We start from the raw sequence: 20,837 nt of genomic DNA on the forward strand, positions 1-20,837 counted from the left end.
CAGACACCATCTTACCTGAGTTAATGGAGCATCATTAATCTTTCACCTGCTGCTGCAAACATGATCTACCTGCTCAACATGTCTCAGGATGAAGAAATGTGCTTCTAAGAACGAAGAATCCAACGTGAAATTTACCATGGTTTTACTACAGCAAAAAAAAAAAAAAAAAAAAACATGGTTAATATAGCCTAGATAAACCATGGTAACCACAAATTAACCATTGTTTTGCTACACTAACCAGAGTTCCATGGTAGGCTATTGTAAAGCTCTGATCATACAAATGGTAATCAATCCGCCAAAAAAACATGGTTAGCCTAACGTTACTACACTTTTACTACTTACTAGGCTACAATAAAATCATGGTTCATTTTCGTATAGCACAGAAAAAGACTGAATAAATTAGTAAATTAATAATACAATAGGGTATAGGATCTCTGCCATCCACTGTTTGAAGGAGACCTGATATTAATGCATTATGATTTTACACTAGCGATAATAATTGTATATATAACTTTGGTAACAAATAACTTTGGAACTTATGACAATAGTTACCCTGGTAATTTTCACATTACCTGGGGCAATTAGGCATATTTTGCCTCAGGAAAGGCAGTTTTCGCCTCATGGATTGTGATATGGTAGGCTACGTACGTTTTTCATGTTGACAAAAATCAGATTTCAAATTTGACAATCTTTTATATAGCGTATAATCTAATAAGTCTTTTTCAGGAGCATTATTTTACTCAGGTATTTTACTCACGTAATTTGTCTTCTTCATCAATGACGCACGCATCCTCCAAGGCGGGAATATCATTGCGCGTGTTCGTCTCGACTCTCGACCTATGGTCTTGAAACATCATTTCAGTTTGTAAAAGTTACGTTATTACGTAATGTTGGCCTAATGGTTTTTAATTTTAACCTTTGTAACACATAGTGACCCATCTTACCTGAATTTCTTATTTGATTTAAATTTGTACAACACATAATTCTACGAAATTATGTTATTACAAATGTATGCTACTTTACAGATGTGAAAATATTAGTCTAGTAGTAATTTCCCTACATATAATTATGATGCTGCTGTTTGAAAGCCCCATATCCCCCCCCCCCCCCCCCTCTCTCTCTCTCTCTCTCTCTCTCTCTCTCTCTCTATTCCCTTTCTTTTTCAGATAGTGATGAGATTTGCATGCTGACCTTCATCCGGAGGTGAGTTTGCCCTTTCCAAACCATGGCTTCACACTACAAGAAGAGCGACACGAAATGTCACAGAATCCGTCAATATGGAAGTGCAATGAGATTAGAGGCTCAATAAATGCTGTCTGTTAAAATTGATTATGGAACAGGTCATATCTGCATTTTATGTCAATTTTGATAGCTACTATTATCAAACAAGGCATTTCCCCCTATAAATTCCAACTGCTTTTTAAAAATATTATTACATTATTAACAAATATAAATATTATAATTAAATACTGTACTATGTATTTCCATAATATAAAATAATACCTACCTTATTTTAAATCGCTTTTAATGGTTCTGCAGCCATCTAGTGGACACGAGTAGCTACAAGCCAGTTTTTAAGAGGGAAACGTCAGTACTGAGGCGCAAACTGCGTAATGGGCGTGGTTTAGTCATTCTGTCCTCCTATTGGTCTAAATACGGGAAGTGTTTCGTCCATCAGTTTCCGCTGTTATTTGAAACCCGTTTGAAACAATAAACAGAGAGTTGGTCCGTTTATAAAATGATAAATTGAAGGCGTAATAGGTTAGTAATTAATCATCAGTGTTTTAAGGTATGGTTTATATTAATTTATTTGGAAATGTTTTACTTAAATGTAATTCAAGCCGCATTTGTAGACACTGTTTTTTCCTGCAGTGTTTCTATACTGCTTATTTTGTGTTTACCATGGTAATACTACCATATTTTTGGGCATTGCAGTTTCATATTTTGCCATGGTATTGAAATATTATACCTTTTTTTTTTTTTTTTAATAGTACTATCTTTCTTTACTTCCAAGAATACTGTAGTATGGTTGCAGTTTATTTTTTGTTAGTATGTCTTTAAACACTACTTTTAGTTCACAAATACCATGATAATACCATTGTATTCCCTGAAGTATTAGCGTTTACTACCATATCTTACACAAATTGACAAACAAAATGTCACTTTAATCAATGCATGTGTGTAAATGCATTTCCATCAAGGTGCATTACAAACTAAACATGCATCTGTTTTCTTACAGGGTTTTAGCTCAGGATGGAGCAGGTGAGCAGGTCCATCATGTCTGGGTGTTTCTTCTTATTGTCTTTCTGATAGGAGGGATAGTAATCCGATCTGTGTCGGTTCCCTCCACCTGCTGTGGATGGATAAGAGGGGGTTTGCAGTGCTGATCAGGTCTGAGGAAAGGTGGAAGACATGAGAAGATGCTTAAAATAGTGTTGTAGCTCATAGTTCATGTGTGGTTGGCATAGATAAAGATGGATAGAAAAGCTCTGACTGCAGCATTGCAGTCCAGGGACAAAACATACGTGTTTTTGTGGACCTACAGCCAGTTTCAGGTGGCAGAATTGAGACTATTCAGATATGCTTGCAGTTATTTCAGATGTTTCAGCATGCATTAGTTAATGACATGTAATAATGCATGTGAGTATAACATGTTGCAATGCTCTTGCAGCAGGAGCAGAGAGAGTGGGACGCTGTGAACAGGCTGCTGCAGCATCATGGGTTCAAACCTGTCAACTTTGCAGATCCAACAGAGAACAAGAACCTTGCAGGTAACGTCTAAAGAACTATCACTGATGTGTTCGTGTGATATATTAATATTTATGTATTTAAATTATATATAAATATATGAAATATTAATTATAGCTCAATAATTCAATAATATGGACATTTTACTATTTTTAGTGATTGAATATGTCTATTTAATATTTAGCTGTTTTTACAGTTGTTAATTGTTTTTAGAGAAGCACAATATATTGCTTGACTATATGTGCTATATATTGGTCAATTTGTCATATAATTGTTATAAATGACTCTCAGCAAATTCGGACAGATAAAATCAGGGCTATGTAAATTATAATGCTTAGATGTTTGATTTCTTTTGAAGAAAATGATAAAATTCTAGCTATTTTTGTGCTGATAAAAGGGTAATAATAGTGTTTTTTTTAATTAGCAGTAAACATAGGGTTTTAATTTAATGTATTAAATAATTTAAAAACGACAGCAAACAAAAACAGAATGGATGTATAATATCAGTTATCTTTCCGGCTACTGACCAAATAAATAAATATTAATTATGAGAACTGACCAATATTTCTGTGTCAGTGCATTTTTGTGATGATGTTTGTTTGTTGTCTAGATTTGGTTTTGTTAGAGCGCAAGTCTGCGTCTAACTTCCGCATGATGTTGAAGACTATGCTGTCGGATTCTGAAAGGAGACAAGGTCTAATTCAAGAGCTCATTCAGTCCAACAGCCAATTAAAGTGAGTCCAGCATTCACAGATGCATAATTAATATAGTCTTTATTATGTTTAGAAATTGGGTAATGACACAAATTACTTATGTTTAGTACAGTGAATTTCACAATACCTGTTACCATATACGAGTCATTTTTCACCTTAAAATGAAAAGTACAAAATTATATTTTGCATAAAGAAAGTGAAGCTGGTTTAACGATTTTTTTCTCTCTATGACAAGTAAGCACATTTCCCCCCAATTCACATTACTGTAATGCCAAAATTAAAGTCTAATTTTCATTATTAATATCAGACAAAAGAGTATACTACATCGACAGTCATTTTGTTTATCGACCATAACCGAAAAATTATGAATAATTAAAAATTGTTACATGAAAAAGTAAAAAGTTTATTTGTAATGATTAAACGTGTACAAAATAAAATGTTTGTGTATTTTAATTTAAAAAAAGTAATTTAACCCTGGTTTATCCCTGATCACATTTCACCTCTAAATCAAGTAAATTAAATAATAAATTATATATTATAAAATCAAGCATATTTTTGGAGCCATTACAAATGCTTGCACTGCGACGGTAATGACAATTCTCATTACCGTAATGCAAAAAAAAGGTTTTATCCATCATGGTTAAATATGTTGTACTGACTTTAAATTAAGTTGATTTTAATTTTAAAAATATATATACCAAAAAGAATTTCATTACTATATTACAGTTTTTTTTATTCCTTGCGGTGATGATATTTTCAAAGAAAGATGTGCTTATGTTTTAATCCTAGGTCTCTTAAAAGTAGATTTTGTTTTCTTTATGCAAAATATAATTTTGTGGTGAAATGTGACCTCGACACTAAGTATTACTTTACATACACATGTTTTTCACTCCTTTCTCGATTGGCATTTCATTATAGATATTCAAATGACTCTTTAATATTTGAATTGTTCAGCACATGTTGTTTCTCCAGGGAGGCTCCTGGACGAGGACATGCTCAATAATGTAAACGACAGTGGTGCTGACCACCTGCTGTAATGTGATATAATCCGAGATGAGTGTAGGGATATGAGATCAGCTGACAGGACAGACGTGTTCACAACACAGCTGATCTATGCCAAATGAAAGTGCAAAAACTAGCAGATGCTAAGATGCTTTCGTCATTTTCAGAGATGAAGTGCAGCAGCATCAGACGCGAGCCGCCCAGCAGTCTCAAAGGGCTGTCGAGCTGGAGGGCATCCTGGATGGGGTGAAGGTCAAAGTTCAAGACCTGGAGGACTCATACATCAATAAAGCGGCCCAACAGCACGGCCAGTTCCAACAGCTGCAACAGGAAAAGCGAGATGCTGAGGTATTCATGCATTAAAGGTGCAGTAAGCGATTTATAAGAAACTGTTGATCTTTGAAATCAGCCCAAACAAACACACACCTCCTTCATTGCTCCTCCCACAAAATGCACAAACACACAAATGCAACAGTGGATGTCTCTTAATCAAGGATGAAGCGAAGCAAAATAATGCTTTTTTTTAATAACAGTTTTTCTTCAAATCTCCCTTTCTCACTCTCTCTCCTCCCCCATCATGAGTGGACACGCCCCCTTATTGTTGATTGGCTACAAGTGTGTTTTGGTGCTCAGTCTGATCCACTTTTAACAGCGTTTCTCAGAAATCGCTTACTGTACCTTTAAATGATATGCTTTCTAGTTATCAGTTATCAGCTGTTGTTTTGTGTGTTTGTGTGTCCGTGCAGAAGCGCCTTCAGTCTCTGGAGCTGAAGCTTTCTCAGGAGAAGGAGCAAGTGTCTCATCTGCAGAAGAAGCTCCAGTACGTTGTGCGGGACGAGGAGAGACGCGTGACCCGCCAGAACCAGGCTTTCCAACAGATCCACCGCAGATCAGCCCGACACAACTCCACCACCGACCAGCAGTGAGTGCCAAAGAGGATCATGGGATCGGCTGTGTGTTTATGTCATGGAAATTAATACAATTTTAAAAATGACATTTCTATTTGACTATTATTATTTTAATTTTTATATATATATATACATATAAATATAAATAAATAAAAATTAATAATTTTTTTACTAAATATATTATTTAAATTAGAATTGTTTTAGTAATTGTGAACAACTCAGTCATTGGTCAAAAGTATTCAAAGAGTTAGAATTAGAATTTTACAAAAATGCGAAAAACTGGAAACGTTTTTTTCTATATTTTAAAAAAAAATAGAATTTATTTTTTAATTAGATTTTATTTGAATTACATTGCATTTTAATTTATAATTTATAAATCGCTCAGTTATCTCTCATAATTCTTATTTTATGTATTTATTATTTTAATATATTTATATTTGTGTATTTATTATTTAAATTAGAATTTGTTTAGTAATTGTGGAAGTCATTGGTCACGAGTACCACTGCAAATTATTTTTATTTATTTATTTTGCGGAGGCTTATTTTTATTGTTTAAAATGTTTCAAAATTTTCAAAAAAAATATTCCTAAATCTCTCTTTTTTTTTTTATGTATTATTACTATTAAAAATACTCACCAAGTAATTGCAAACAATAGGAAGTCATTAGCCTAAATAGATTATAGAATGTTGTCAATATTTTTTTATATTTTTTTTATATTTATTATTTAAGTTAACATAATAACATAATTTTATTATTTACATGAGAATTTTTTGATGACCTTATTTTTTATTGATTTTTACAAAACAATTTTACATTTTCCAAAATCATTTATAAATTGTTATATATATATATATATATATATATATATATATATAATAATTATTATTATTATTATTATTATTATTATTATATATATATATATATTTTTTTTTTAAATCAACACAGTAATTGCAAGAGAAGAAATAATTTGTTTCTGGGCTTGCAGAAGCTGACACTGTTCTTGTTTCTTTAAAGGATTTTGGACGTCATTGACATGTACGAGTCCCAAATACAACAGCTACGTAATGAACTAATGTAAGCATATGAAATATTTTAAATTTCAATTATTGATGAAAGCTCCTCAAAACATCAGTGTCATGTTTTCCTGCAGACTGTATAAAAGCAGCTCAGGAGAGAAGAAAGACTCCTCAAACTTCCAGAAGAACAGATCCACAGTGGAGAAAGATGCCATTGACTATTCCTCCAACTATAAAACCCTTTTAAAGGTATGATTAATGATAAAAGTTTGATTTCTGTTCGCCGTCTTGACATGTGAACATGGTTCTGTTCGACTGCAGTCATACCAGGAGCAGCTGAAGGAGACCAAAGCCCAGCGAGAAGAACTCAGGACCCAAATCCAGCGGTTAAAAGAAGATCTGGAGTCCAGGTTGGTACCACATTTTTGGAGCTTTTACTATAGAGTAGCATTAGTGTCCTACTTTTTCAATCAATTTCCAGATGGAGAAAATTTAGTTTATACTTCCAGTACCTGACTGTTGCAATTGGTTTATTTGGTGACATTTTTAATGTTTCATGTTTTAGACCCACCATAAAAGAACTGAAGACCTGCAAAAAGCAGTTGAGACGCTTGGACCGAATGATTCAGCAGAGCAACATCAGGTAAGATCTGCAGAGAGCGAACACTGTTTTCTTCTAATGAATCAAGCTAATGAATGACTTGTTGAACAGGTCATCTCAAGCACTCAAACCACAGGACTCGGCTGAGACGCCAAACACGGATAACACCAGCATCCAGCACCTGGACGCATACAACTGCAAGAGACACCTTACGGTGTGTGGAGATTTGTTATTACTGTTCTAATATTTGTGCGTTTTATTTGTATATTTATTATTTAAATTAGAATTTGTTTAGTAATTGCGAACAACTGAAAGTCATTGGACACAAGTAACCCTGCAAATTATTTTTGTTTATTTATTTTGGGGAGGCTTATTTTTATTGATTTATATTTTTCAAAAAAAAAAAAAAAAAAAAAAATATATATATATATATATATATATATATATATACAGTATATATATAATTTTTTTTTATTATTTTTTTATTATTATTATTATTAAAAATCCTCACCCAGTAATTGTGATTTAAAAAAAAAAAATCATTTTATTATTTAAATTTGTAGATGCACAACTAAATCAGCAAAGCAGGGTTTTATAGTTAACTAAACCCATACAAAAAATTGTTACTTAAAATAAAATAAATGTTAACTGAATTAAAATGTAAACATTTTATTTAAGCTTTTCTCATTTTCATTTAGTTCTACTTGATGTACTAAAATAACTATTACTGAAAAAAATCATATGGACATTAAAAAATAAAAATTACAAAAACACTACAAAATTGCTCAAACTTTTTAGTTCAAATGAAAACAGAAAATATGCATTTTTTTTTTAAATGTATAAAAACTATAATAGTTTCTTAATAAAACTGCTACAATAACACTGCTTTGAATCAGATTTTAGAGGTTTATATGTTTTTGGTTGTTTTTCAGGATGTTTGTACAGAACTCGGTGTGCAAAACGTCAATCATCTCATTTCTGCGGTGAAAGTTCGATGCAAACAGGCTGAATCTGCCACCAAACTGGAGAAGGTGAACTTAAAAACTGATTCGTATCTAAATTTATTATGCCGAAATGGCATACTGTGATACTACTCTTTGGTATACCAATGCTGTATGCATAGAATATGGTTTTATGTATAAAACTCAATGCGACCAACTTTTCAATGCGACAAATACGTTTTTGACTCATTATTTAATCAGACTGACGAAAGATAAGATATTTGTATGCAAAAATGATGCAACTTGCTGAATGAACTCTGGTAAGTGAGGTCATGTGACAAGCATATTTTGCATAACGCATGCTATTTAACATACTATTTTAAAATAGAATGCAGTGCGCTACTATTCCATTCGGAATGTAGCCGATGCCTTTCTGACATTATGATCTGATTTACCTGGCAGATCCTACATGACATCACCACTGTCCTGACCAATCCGAGGGCTCCGTTGGGTTTGCTGAGGCAGCGTGTTCAATCTAATCCAGAGCTCGGCCGGGAGGCGAAGTCTGAGCTGATTGTTTCCACCCTGGATGTTTGGAGCCAACAATTAACCTCTCTAGCAGTGAGTAAAATCTGGTTAACTTTTGGGCAATGAATTTAGCTAAAGGTGTGGTCACGTTTAGCTTTGTTCGGCGAATTTTCGTGGGTGAAATTCAGTCATTTCAAAAGGAATCCACGCAATCCTTGCTTGAGGGTGAAAGATTTCCCCACTCAGATTTCGCAACGGGTACAAGTTTGTTATGTGGATTTGCCGTGTTGACTACCTGAAAGCTATTTGGTTTGACAGTGACTTCGTACATCGTTATACTATGACAGAAATCCAGAAAAATCCAGAAATGTAATTAATGGTGTGGTGGAAATTACCGTTGTTCTACAAATTTTCACTGGCAAATATTCATTGATTTCAAAAGGAATCTATACGATTGGGAACTTGAGGGTAAACGATTTACATGGAATCACCCTGTTAACCAGCAGAAAGCTACTTGGTTTGAAAGTGACTTCATACATTGCTACATATACATACTATATACATACATACTATATATTGTGGCCACAAAACTTTGCCGAAATTTTTATTTAACTAAAAGTGTGGTCAAATTTACCGTTCGATGACCCTTCACATGCAAAATCCAGTCATTTCAGTTTATTATTATTTCCTTCAGCTGAGACACCTGTTCACTAGCCTGGAAATCCAGACCTGGCATCGACTAATGAAAATCGGCCAGCTCGAGGGGCGGCACCAAGCATGCATTTGAAAATCTCACTGCACGCAATTGGATTACACTACGACCAATCACAACAAGCCCCATACCTTAGCTACCAGCGGAGCTAACTGGTAGATGATACTCTTGCCGTATCCGGTCGGCAAAACAGCAAAAACGTCCTTCTTGCAAAGGAACGATTCGAGCGGCGTCTTCTGTTCCTCTTTTAGATAAAAAGCCAAGTCTAACTCGTTCATTGTAGCGGCCAAAGCCGTTTCAAACAACTGGTGTTCATCCATAGCCATCTTGCAATGTTTACTAATGACTTCGACGTCACAGCGCTGTCGTCATCTCGCCTCTGGCCCGCCTATATCAGATAACCCCATGTGATTGGTGCAGCTCGGATACAAGGGCATATTTAATGAGCATCATTACTTGATGCCAGAGTAACTCGCTGAGCAAATTCAACTTGTGCTCTCGCGAGAACTCTGAATTTCTAGGGTACTTGTTCACCATGATGGTTTTGAATTGCTTGAAATATGATTGGAATTACTTCAAAAAGGAAAATACAGTAAAGTGCAACAAATTCATATAGGCTACATAAAATTATAATGAGAACATTATAACTTTGTGCTTGGGACATGACATTTAATGGTGAGACTTTTGTTTTTGTAATCAAGCTCTCAAAATTATATAAAAATTTGGATTTAGATTTATCGGCCAATATATCAGTTATCGGCTTTTAAATATACATAATTATCGGTCATCTGTATCGGCCAAAATTTTCATATTGGTGCATCCCTAAAAAAGGTTCATTGTTGACTGTCAACAGTGTAGTGATGTATGAAGCACAGCTGAGCTCACACTGAAATATTGCTGATGTGACCTCACTTTAACTGCAAGAAGGAAATCATTGGGTTTGAATGTGATTGCTTTGGTTTACTAGGATCTTCATCGTGCCCTCATCAGACTGGAGAAGAGATTGTTGCCATGGCAGCCCGAGAGCGGCATTACCACATCTTCAGATTCCGTCCGGGTGGAAGACTTGATGCTTATCGTCGACACGCTTCTCGATGAGACGGCATCAGAAGACAAGGTTCTTCTCCTAAACTCAACTCTCCCCTTAGCGTTCTTAATAATCCACCAGCTGATGATATTCTCGCCATTCCTCAGGTTCTGCGGAGTCCCACCAGACACACCCTGGAGTCCATGGTCGCCCACTTCCAGAAGCTCTTTGACGCCCCGTCGCTGACAGGAATCTATCCTCGCATGAATGAGGTCTACACCAAGCTGGGCGAGATGAACAACGCCATGAGGAACCTCAGAGATGTTCTGGAATTGGGTATTGAGATGTCTGAGCATATCTACTTGACTTGAGTGTGAGCTTCCTCTTCCTCTCTGAATTAACGTTGTCATATCTTGTGATAGATGACAGAGCGCCCCCTAGCGAGGTTGTCAACAAAGTAGCCGCGATTGTGTCCCAGTCAGGAAACGTAGCAAATCAGGAGCTCCACAGCCTTCTGGAAAGCAGCGACATTGACAGGTATGTCCATGTTTTGTTTGAATTTTTGATTGTGCTCAACACTTTATGATTGTTAGCATTAGCTAATGCGTGAACTAACTAAACTGTTTTCCCGTCATTTATCAACTCTACTTTTTAATTTATACAACTTGAAATGTTCAAAACATTAACATTTACCCGATTAAAAAATGTTGTTCATCAAACCTAAATTGACATTCTATTCATTGCTTCAATTTATGTAAAATTGTTTATTAAAAAAATAAAGTGTATGCATGGAATTAAATGTGAAAATTAATATTAGTTAATGCATTAGGTATTGTGACCTTTTAACAGCATTTACTCTCATTTAAGTTAGTAAATGCATAAATATACTGTTGTCAATAATGCTAAATCATGTTCTTTCATAATACAGTAAGTTATAATACCCTTACTTCATAAAATGTGCAATGTTAAAAATCTGTATCAATTAACATTTATATTTGTAGTAATTAATGAAACAAATTAATTAAATGAATGATTTCCAGCTCATGTAAATTGATTCAATGCAGTCTTTCAATTTATGTAAGAATGGTTTATATATATATATATATAAAATTATTAAATATCAATTTTCGCATTTAATTCCATGCATCAACAAATATTCTATTTGTTTACATTAGTTAATGCATTAGATATCATGAACTAATGATGAACCAAACATTTTTTAAACATTTTTTTTTTAAAGTAAATGTTGGCGAATTGAACTGTTACAAACTTCTTACATTACATTAAGCAGATGCTTTTATCCATTATGCAACTTCTTGTACAAACTGACATTCAATGTTTCTATTTATTTTTAGAATGGTTTATAAAAAAATACTAAAGCATACATTTTCTCATTTAATTTCATGCATCAACCATCTAAAGAATAATAATATTTCAATTTGTTTACATTAGTTTATGCATTAGGTATTATGAACCAACAATGAAAATGTTTTTACAGTATTTAAGTTTATACATATACTTGTTTCATGTTTTCATAATACAATAATTTATAACTTGTAATGTTAAATAAGTATATGAGGTAAGTTTAGCTCATTATTTTATGATAACCAATACATTAATGAATTGAACCTTATAGTGTTGCCTACCTTTCATGTAAATTGACAATTTATTGCTTTCATTTATGTAAAAATGGTTTATAAAAATTATTAAATTAAATATGAAAATGGTCTTAAATTTGCATTTGAGGTCATTTGAGAAAGCATGATTGCTTAAAAATGCAATTTCTTTTCTTCTTTTTTTTTTACGTCAATTTAATATCAATTCAGGAACAATTTACACAAAATACACGAAGGCTCATTTCTTCATTTGGAAACTGCAAGTGAATAACAGACAGCAAGTGTTTTCATAGTGACATTTGTATTTTACAGTATCATTGTCAAGCTGAAGGAACATGAGGAATTCTTTCCGGTTTTCCACTCATTTATACTGGAACTTCTGCAAACTCTGGGTGAGACCAAACTTTATTCATGTTCAACAAGAGTCAGTCAAACTCAAATACATACAGTACATCAGTATTCTAGTGTATCTGAACTTCAACCATGAAAGCGCAGATCTCAAGTTCTCCTAAAAACATCGTCACACAGACATTAACATTATGTTGTGGCACAAGCTGAGCTCCAGTTTCCTCTCTTTTTCAGACGTCTTGACCCTAGATGACGTTTTACCGACCGTACGCACTCTCAAGTCAGCGGTGTGACTAAAGGCTGATGTGTTGTAAAGCACCATGTGGTTTCAGAACTGAATTTAAATGTTTTGCTGTGTATTAATTAGAAAATACCTTTTGTTCATATCTTATAAATAAATTAGCATATTTGCTGTGTTTTCTGAATCGGCTCACAACAGCACGGTTTTTGTAACATCTCGTATTCAAAATCTCTTTCATTTTAAGAAACTACTATATTTTTTTTGGTAGAAATACTGTGCAGAAAACGTCCATCAGTCCCCTTCCTCTGAAGAGCTGGAGTGTCCTTGAAGAAGTTTCTCCATGATCAGACTGTTGGAAGGCGCGTTAGTGATTAGCGTCAACACAAAAGTGGGCGTCTCCTTTGACACGTGTCGTATGACCGTACAAGACGCCAGGTCCTCGATGTGAAAGCCAGCGTGAGGCTGAACGTCCTGCTGGAGAACCGAGTCCGCCGTCTGATCGCCAAAAAACTGCAATAAGAAAAATACATGCTTTTCTGAACTTGTAAATACTTAGAGATGAATGTACACAAACCTTTTAAGGGCTGTTTACACAACACTGTAAAACTTTATGCGTTTTGGCCGTTCATTTACACGGCAACGGCGGCCTGGAAACGCAAGCTTTTGAAAATGATACCATAATCTCCATGTAAACTACAAAAACGCGAATTCATGAAAACGGTGACGTCATGCACATTACAGGTTCAGTCTATAAGCGCGTAGTGTTTTTTTTACAAAAGTGACATCGCCATCTACTGGCCTGGCATGAATAGCACAGCGATTTTAGTCGTTTTCGCGGATCTGTGTGAACATCCGTGACAATGTTGTCGCTAGAGATGCACCGATTACAATTTTCTAGGCCGATTCCGATTTCCGATTTTGACCTGCCGATACCGATTTTAGTCGATTCCGATTTAATTTTTTTTAAACCTCTTTACAGCACACACAAATATTTATTTTCGATCTTTTCTTTAACCCTTTCACATGTAAGTTTAAAATATTCGAACTGACACCCCCACCCCCAGAGTGAGTTTTTTGAAGGCGACGGTTCCCTTTAATGTTTCCATGGCGACGCGTCATGTGGTACACCACAGCCACAATAATACTGTATGACAGACATGTGTCGCTTTTATTTCGCTTTTCCTTTTTTATTCAAAATATTCACAAACTTGCTTACCATGTCATCAACTAGCCTATCCAATATTCCGATTCTCAAATACGTGTGAGTGAGTGTGTTTGGTCGTTTAAAAACCTTTATAAATAATCTTGATATATAGCATGAGATGGGCGCCGCAATGTTGTCCTGTCAGTCGGATTTACAGCACGTGAATTCCATCAGTTTCTCCCGAAATAAATGCAAGAAAGTGGCTGAGAAGAATAGAGTAAACTTTATAGGTACTTCCACTATGTTCGTCTGATATGAATAACACATGTCGGCAAATTATATTTGAATAGATTGTTATTGCTGCTTCCACAGACATCAGTGTGCATTTTACAAACTCCAAATGTATTGTTTTACTCGTGCTTATGTGTATTTAAATATCTGAAACCTAAAATAAACATTATGAGGTTGAAAACACTGCTTAGTTGTGATATGACAGCGCTGAACGCGTCCGACTCTGGCTCAGCGACAGCCAACGCGCGAAAGCAGTTTGAATCTGGCAGTTATGCGACGTCACTGAACATTCTAAGTGTGGCGCTGTAACGTTACTCTCAGGGGCACAGAAATAAAAATCCCATATATGAGACCGTACCGCTCAAAAGGTTAATCATGCGGCGCCCGAGTGCATTTGACCGGCACGGCATATGTCAGACTGACCGGCCGGTCGCCGGTCATGGCCGATCACGTAAAAATCGACCAATTCCGGTCACCAGCTGATCAATCGGTGCATCTCTAGTTGTCGCCTGTACACGAAAGACGCAAAGGGAAAACTTTGTTTTTTAGTACATCGTTGTGGTGTAAATGTACCCTGAGTTCCAAGCATCTGTTTCGACAGAGATAAAGGTACTTACAGCTTTCCCTGACAACGGATTGATGAAATCAGCCCAGTATCCTCCTCTCCACAGCGTGAAGCAGATTTCTTTAGCACCGCTGACAAACTGCAACAAAACGTCACATCTTTACTTTACAGTTTACTAACGAAATGGGAAAATTTCTCATAACCACATCAAGTTCATATTCTACACCAAATCAAAATGCTATATATTTGGGGGGCATTAATCACATGTGACAGTAAAGACTTCTTTTTTTTTTTTTACAAAAGATTTGTTTCAAATTAATGCTGTTCTTTTGAACTTTCTATTCATCATAGAAGCCAGATAAAATGTATCACCATTTCCACAAACATATGAAGCAGCACAACTGTTTTCAACATTAATAATAATAATAAATGTTTCTTGAGCATCAAATCATCATATTAGAATTAGGGCTGTGAAATGATTAATCGTGATTAATCGCATCCAAAGTAAAAGTTTGTGTTTACATAATATATGAGTGTGTACTGTGCATAATTATTTTGTATATATAAATACACACACATGCATGTATATATTTAAGAAATATTTGCTTAAATATACTGTATATATAATTTGTATTATATATAAATATAAATATTTTATGTATAAATAATAAAAAAATCTTAAATATATACATGCATGTGTGTGTATTTATATATACAAAATAATTATGCACAGTACACACTCATATATTATGTGAACACAAACACAGCCCTAATTAGAATGATTTCTGAAAGATCATGTGACACTGAATGGAGTAATGATGCTGAAAATGCAGCTTTGATCACAGGAATAAATTATATTTTAACATTAAAATAGAATTTAAAATATATATATATATATATTTCACAATATTACAGTTTTTTTATGCAATAATTTGGTGAGCAGAAGAGACTTCTTTCAAAAACATTTTTAAAAATCTTCATCCTCATAATGTTGTATTATATATTTATATCAATAGATATAAAATATATATTATATTTAGGACAATCAAGCACTTTAATCTTCAATATCTTACTCTTGTAATTTTCTTATCGATGATTATCATTGTAATACAGAAATTATTTTCAATTAACATGTATACACTAATATTAAAATGTTAAATATATTAATATAATAATATATTAATAAATATGTACAATTAAAAAATATGTATCACAATGCAATTAATATAATTTTTTTAAGTCAATATGTAATTTTCCAGTCAAACTCACATGATCCAGTAGTTCCTCCTGATCTCTGTTCAGTTCCTCTGTTCCCAACTTCTGGTTCTTTTGTGTTACCGTGACGACAGTGATGGGACTCATTGGCAGCACTGGGAAAAACAGCTCTAACTCTGTCAAGACAAGGATTTGGTTATTAAAAAAATGTTCTAGTAACTTTAAAGATGCTTTACAGGTGTTTTATATGTGCGCACCTTTCTTCAGCAGCTCCGGACAGGAATGCATGGAACACTCCACATTTGACTGACTGAAATAGTGTTCAGCTTTACTGACTCTCTGCGCCATGAGAGAAACTTCTTTACCCTAAACATCACAAATCAACTCAGTCACTGTAAGAATAAAGAACAAAACTGAAGAATTTTTACCTTAAAACTGGTTTTTACCTGATATTCATTGACGAACTGTGCGAGTATGAACTCGTGCCTCTCTGCGCTAGACGGGGTGGTTAAAACATCCGGGACCGTCCGGTGGACCGGGACTTTCATCTGTAACTCGGTACCTTTGAGGTGACAGTCGAAACCCACGTTGCCTGGCAACTGGAACCTTTGATCTTGAGGCCCGAACGGACCCATCGTCTCATCTGGCCATACTGTGGTAGGACCTGTCAGAAACAACATTTACAAACATTTAATATAAGAATACAAATATATTAATATAATAAAATGTATCAATTTACACACATACACACACACACATATATATATATATATATATACACACACACATACATATGCTAATATTAAATGCATATAGATATAATAACAAGATATACAACTATCTACCAGTACCCTATATTAAACATTTTATGTTAAGCAAATATATATTAATAAAAAAAACATTTTAATAGATTTCAAATACATAAATATAGTAATATAAATGTAAATATATATCCATATTTACATTGTTATAGATTAATATTGAACAATTAAATGTTAAAAATATTATTTATATATATATATATATATATATATATATATATTATTCACACACGTCACACACACATATATATATATATATATATATATATATATAAAATGCATATAAAAATAAAGTACCACATATAAACAATTTCAACAGTTTCAATAGGAAATAGGAATCTTGCCTAGGGTGCCAAAAAGGCTAGAAACAGCCCTGTATATATATATTGTATAATGGCCCCTCCACAAGCATATAAATAAATATAAATCACGTTCATGTTACAGAAACCTTCATAATGACCTGAGTTTTGAGATGGTACAGCTATATAAGGCTCATCTGATCCAGACGAACCAGCGGCTGAAAACCCTCTGACAGCCACGATCCTCTGAACCAGTGTGTGAACCACAGACGACTGGCTGACCTGTCTAACCCTCCGGCACAGCACCTGCATTATTCAACACACACACACACACACACACACACACACAGCGTTACACACACATCAAGACCCACTCATCAAATGATCATATGATGATGAGTGATACTCACACTCGCCATAATGCTGTGCACAGCTCCACTTCACTGCAACCTGCAAACACAAACAAATATAGCAAACATTCATTTTAAAGACTGAACTTATTTCATATTAAAATACGTAACAATGAGAAAATACAATAACATATAATGTAAAATACAACAATAAATAAATCTATACACGTAAAAAGAAACGTGTGGCTCCTCATGTAATTACATAATTTATATAAATTACATAACTGTTTTAAAAAGGTTAAATAAATATAATAAAATAACTTGTATTATATGTATAATATTTTAGACTTGAGTATTTCTATGTAATATTGTATTAAAGATTTTACTCAATAAAAATACCCATAAAAGTCCTTGTTTTCCTTGCTTCTGACAACACTCTTCATAAATTGCGGTTAAATGTAAAGCTCTGTCACATGCACATGTATATGAGTACAGACTGTCATGGTAGAGGTTAAGTGTTATTTTGTTTTCCCCATAGATCATCTTGTAAACACCTCGAAACAACAGTTATGATCCGCTCACTTTCACTTCAAACACGATTAAAGCACAGCGAACACGTGACATTAGCGTCAAACTGTGATCGACACGCTGTTCTGCTATTATAGATCTGTATGACACAGGTTTAATGGTGATGTCTCGTTATTTTTAAGGCGTTTTCAAGGTAAAGGACAACATGTTCCACTCACTCACCCTGTTTGTCTTTTCCAGGTTCTGATCTGCTGATCATCACGTCCGCACGATCAGCGTCATGACGTCATGACGGAGCGCCGCACAGTACAAAAGCAGCAACAACACAAAATAACAAAAGATATAAATAAAATCATATATCCTGGGACCCAGGAATAGACTTTTATCCACTGTAGTGGACATTATATTTTAGTGAATTTCTCTGACATCATACATGTCACATGTCACAACCTGGGTGTCCTGTAAAGAGAACATTCAGGGCTGACATTAATTTAGTGATCAAATGTAGGAAATATGATAATATATTGTAATTATAATTTAAATCGGACTACTTTTCAAATTGTATTTCATAAACCAACATCTCAGGAAAATGTTATGGGGTTTCAAATAAAAAAATTATTTTCTGTTCCAGAACATAGCATTGATTTCATACGTGTCCACTGTAGAGGACATCAGGACTTAAATCATGTTTATCAGGCATTTTGGGAGACACAACAAGAGAATATGGAAATAAATTATACATCAATATTCCTATCAAATATTAGATATTATTATTAAAATGTTGCCAGTTATTACTCCAATTATGTTGCTCCAAGAACACATTAATGTGCAAATATAGATACATTGCATTGAATGGGAATATTAATTTATGGCCATTTTACCCACATATTGCATTAAGTAAAATGGTGTATCAATTCATTCCGTTTTATCTTTCATAACATAGTTGAGAATCATCTTTATACAAATTTTGGTTAAAAAAAATCCTGAATTTTTATTTTTTAAATTGAATTTTTTAAACAATTTAGTCCTGGTGTCCACTACAGAGGACATAGCATTACGTATGAATAAAATATTATTTTAAAAAAATGTTGTTGTTTTTTGTTTTGTTTTTTTGTTTTACCATTTGTTTCTTATGCTCTAAACAATGTGATGACATGAAAAAAAAACTAAATTCAAAAAACATTTCATACATACACACACATACATACATATATATATATATATATATATATATATATATATATATATATAAATACACACACACACACATATATATATGTATTGTAAAACTATAATGTTAAGCACATTTTATTATAAACGTACTAATACAAATATATGAATATGATATGAATAATATTAATAAATATAATATGTTGTTTAATAAATAAACAGTAGCCTACCACAAAACAAAATTACAATATTGTTATTATAATATATATTATAATAATATAAATTATAGAAAATGTAATTGTGAAAATGAATGAACTTTTTTCACTACTTTAGATAATATTAAACAGAAAAACGACTTAGCATTTCATCACTTTAACTTGTAATTTTGTTGTCCCTGGCATAAATTGTTTCTTTGTTTTCCCTTATACACTCCTCATATATGTATATTTGTTTTCATGTGAGTTGTTTATGTTTGTACAATTTTTTATATATATTTTCTGTAATTTAAAAAACAAAAGCCCAATTGGATGGAAACAGGCTGGAGACCGCAAAAAAGAAGAAAAAAAAGATTGAGTCACAAATACGCATGCGTTGACCGATAACGTCCTCTAGGTGTCAGTACAAGCAAACGCTTGTCATTCTGCAACTGTGGCAAAAAATATATATAATTATAATATGACACCAAGTAATTGCAGACAAAAACAGCATAAAAAAATCATCAGGTATCAAAAGAGAAAAAAAAGGAAAGAAAGAAAAGAACGGAAGGCTGTCATATAAGGTGAATGTCGCTGCATTAGACGGTTAGACAAGGCGAATATGTCAGCTGGGCAGAAAAGCCTGTTTGAAGGGGGCAGCGTGTCTCCCTGAAGACTGGCGTGTCCTCAGAACAGAGTTGAAATGATGTGAGGTTTGGGCCAGAGGCTTTTGCTGCCTCCCTCTCTGTGTCTGTCTGCACACATACACACACTTGCATCTGCATCACTATAGCAGCCACCATCTGGCATCTGGACGCGGGGACGAAGAGGTCAGCAGGTCTAGGTGACCAGACCCTCTCTCTGCTGCACTGCAAGGTCAACATGCAAAAGCACACGACAGCATTTTGCGTTTATTGTGAATTTATATTCGCTAGAAACTACTGTATGGATTTAAAACATATAAGATGTACGATTCGTTTTAAAGGGATAGTTCACCCAAAAAGGAAAATTCTGTCATCTATTAAGCTACTCCCCCTCATGTAATTTCGTTCATCTTCGGAACACAAATGAAGATCTTTTTGATGAAATCTGAGATCTTTCTGTCCCTCCCTTGACAGCTACACAACTGACACTTTGACGCTTCAAAAAGTTAATAACGAGATCATAAAACTAGCCTAATCCATATGAATCGAGCGGTTTAGTCCAAATTTTCTGAAGAGACTCGATCGCTTTATATGATGAACAGATTGAATTTAGGCTTTTATTCACATATTAACATTCATTAAATGTACTGTCTTTCAACATACAGTGTAAAATGAGATGATCAATAGGCTGACAACATAGGTTGATTACATTGCTTTAACTTGCCAAATTTTTTATAAGAATTGAATTTTATAAGAATTGAATTGAATTGAAGAATTAAATTTTATACAAGATTTGACTCATTTTCAACTCTAGTCAGTTTAATGTAATTTAAGTTGAAATGACTTAAACATAAAAGTTGATTGTACTTAAAAATTTAAGGAAGCAACTTCAGTTTATCAAGCGATGAGAATACTTTTTGTGCTCAAAAAACCCCAAATATAATGACTTTGTTCAACTATTCATTTTCTTCTGTGTGGGCCTCTGAATGAGTTCACGTAGTGTAACAGCGCAGCCCTTTCTGGGTTGTACGTCACACGCATCACACACATGACCAGTGTCGGCCAATAGTGAGCCTACGTTCTGACGTACAACCCAGAAGTGCTGCGCTGTTACACTACGTGAACTCACTCCGAGGCCCACACAGAAGAAAAGTTTTTTGCGCACAAAAAGTATTCTTGTCGCTTGATAAACTGACTATGGCTCCATAAAAATT

General features: G+C 34.0%; 2 protein-coding genes across 6 annotated transcripts; one reads left to right on the forward strand and one right to left on the reverse strand.

Moving 5' to 3' along the window:
- Nucleotides 1-1,664: 1,664 nt before the first annotated feature.
- Nucleotides 1,665-12,535, forward strand: cep70 (centrosomal protein 70; the record flags this gene model as incomplete). Of its 4 annotated transcripts, none has more annotated exons than XM_084116786.1 (18): nt 1,665-1,789; nt 2,240-2,262; nt 2,672-2,771; nt 3,359-3,482; nt 4,631-4,811; nt 5,210-5,385; nt 6,387-6,446; nt 6,523-6,637; nt 6,710-6,798; nt 6,954-7,031; nt 7,101-7,203; nt 7,922-8,020; nt 8,393-8,551; nt 10,138-10,287; nt 10,365-10,533; nt 10,620-10,734; nt 12,126-12,205; nt 12,396-12,535. In XM_084116786.1, the coding sequence occupies 17 exons, from the start codon at nt 2,254-2,256 to the stop codon at nt 12,452-12,454; spliced, it is 1,866 nt and encodes a 621-aa protein (XP_083972912.1). The 4 variants fall into 4 exon arrangements, with proteins under 4 accessions (XP_083972912.1, XP_083972913.1, XP_083972911.1 ...); XM_084116787.1 differs by having other exon boundaries at nt 1,675-1,761; XM_084116785.1 differs by lacking the exons at nt 1,665-1,789; nt 2,240-2,262 and having other exon boundaries at nt 2,660-2,771.
- On the reverse strand, nt 12,519-17,901 carry mmadhca (metabolism of cobalamin associated Da). 2 transcript variants are annotated; one of them, XM_084116788.1, is made up of 8 exons: nt 17,838-17,901; nt 17,148-17,187; nt 16,899-17,043; nt 16,064-16,281; nt 15,875-15,983; nt 15,672-15,793; nt 14,455-14,541; nt 12,519-12,912 (listed from the first exon to the last, which is right to left on the reverse strand). In XM_084116788.1, exons 2-8 carry the CDS (start codon nt 17,154-17,156, stop codon nt 12,694-12,696), a joined length of 909 nt encoding a protein of 302 aa, XP_083972914.1. In that variant the 5' UTR covers nt 17,157-17,187; nt 17,838-17,901; the 3' UTR covers nt 12,519-12,693. The 2 variants fall into 2 exon arrangements, with proteins under 2 accessions (XP_083972914.1, XP_083972915.1); XM_084116789.1 differs by lacking the exon at nt 17,838-17,901 and adding an exon at nt 17,487-17,590.
- Nucleotides 17,902-20,837: the final 2,936 nt, after the last annotated feature.

The sequence above is a fragment of the Abramis brama genome (assembly GCF_963993115.1).
Source record: "Abramis brama genome assembly, chromosome: 6".
Lineage (NCBI taxonomy): Eukaryota > Metazoa > Chordata > Actinopteri > Cypriniformes > Leuciscidae > Abramis > Abramis brama.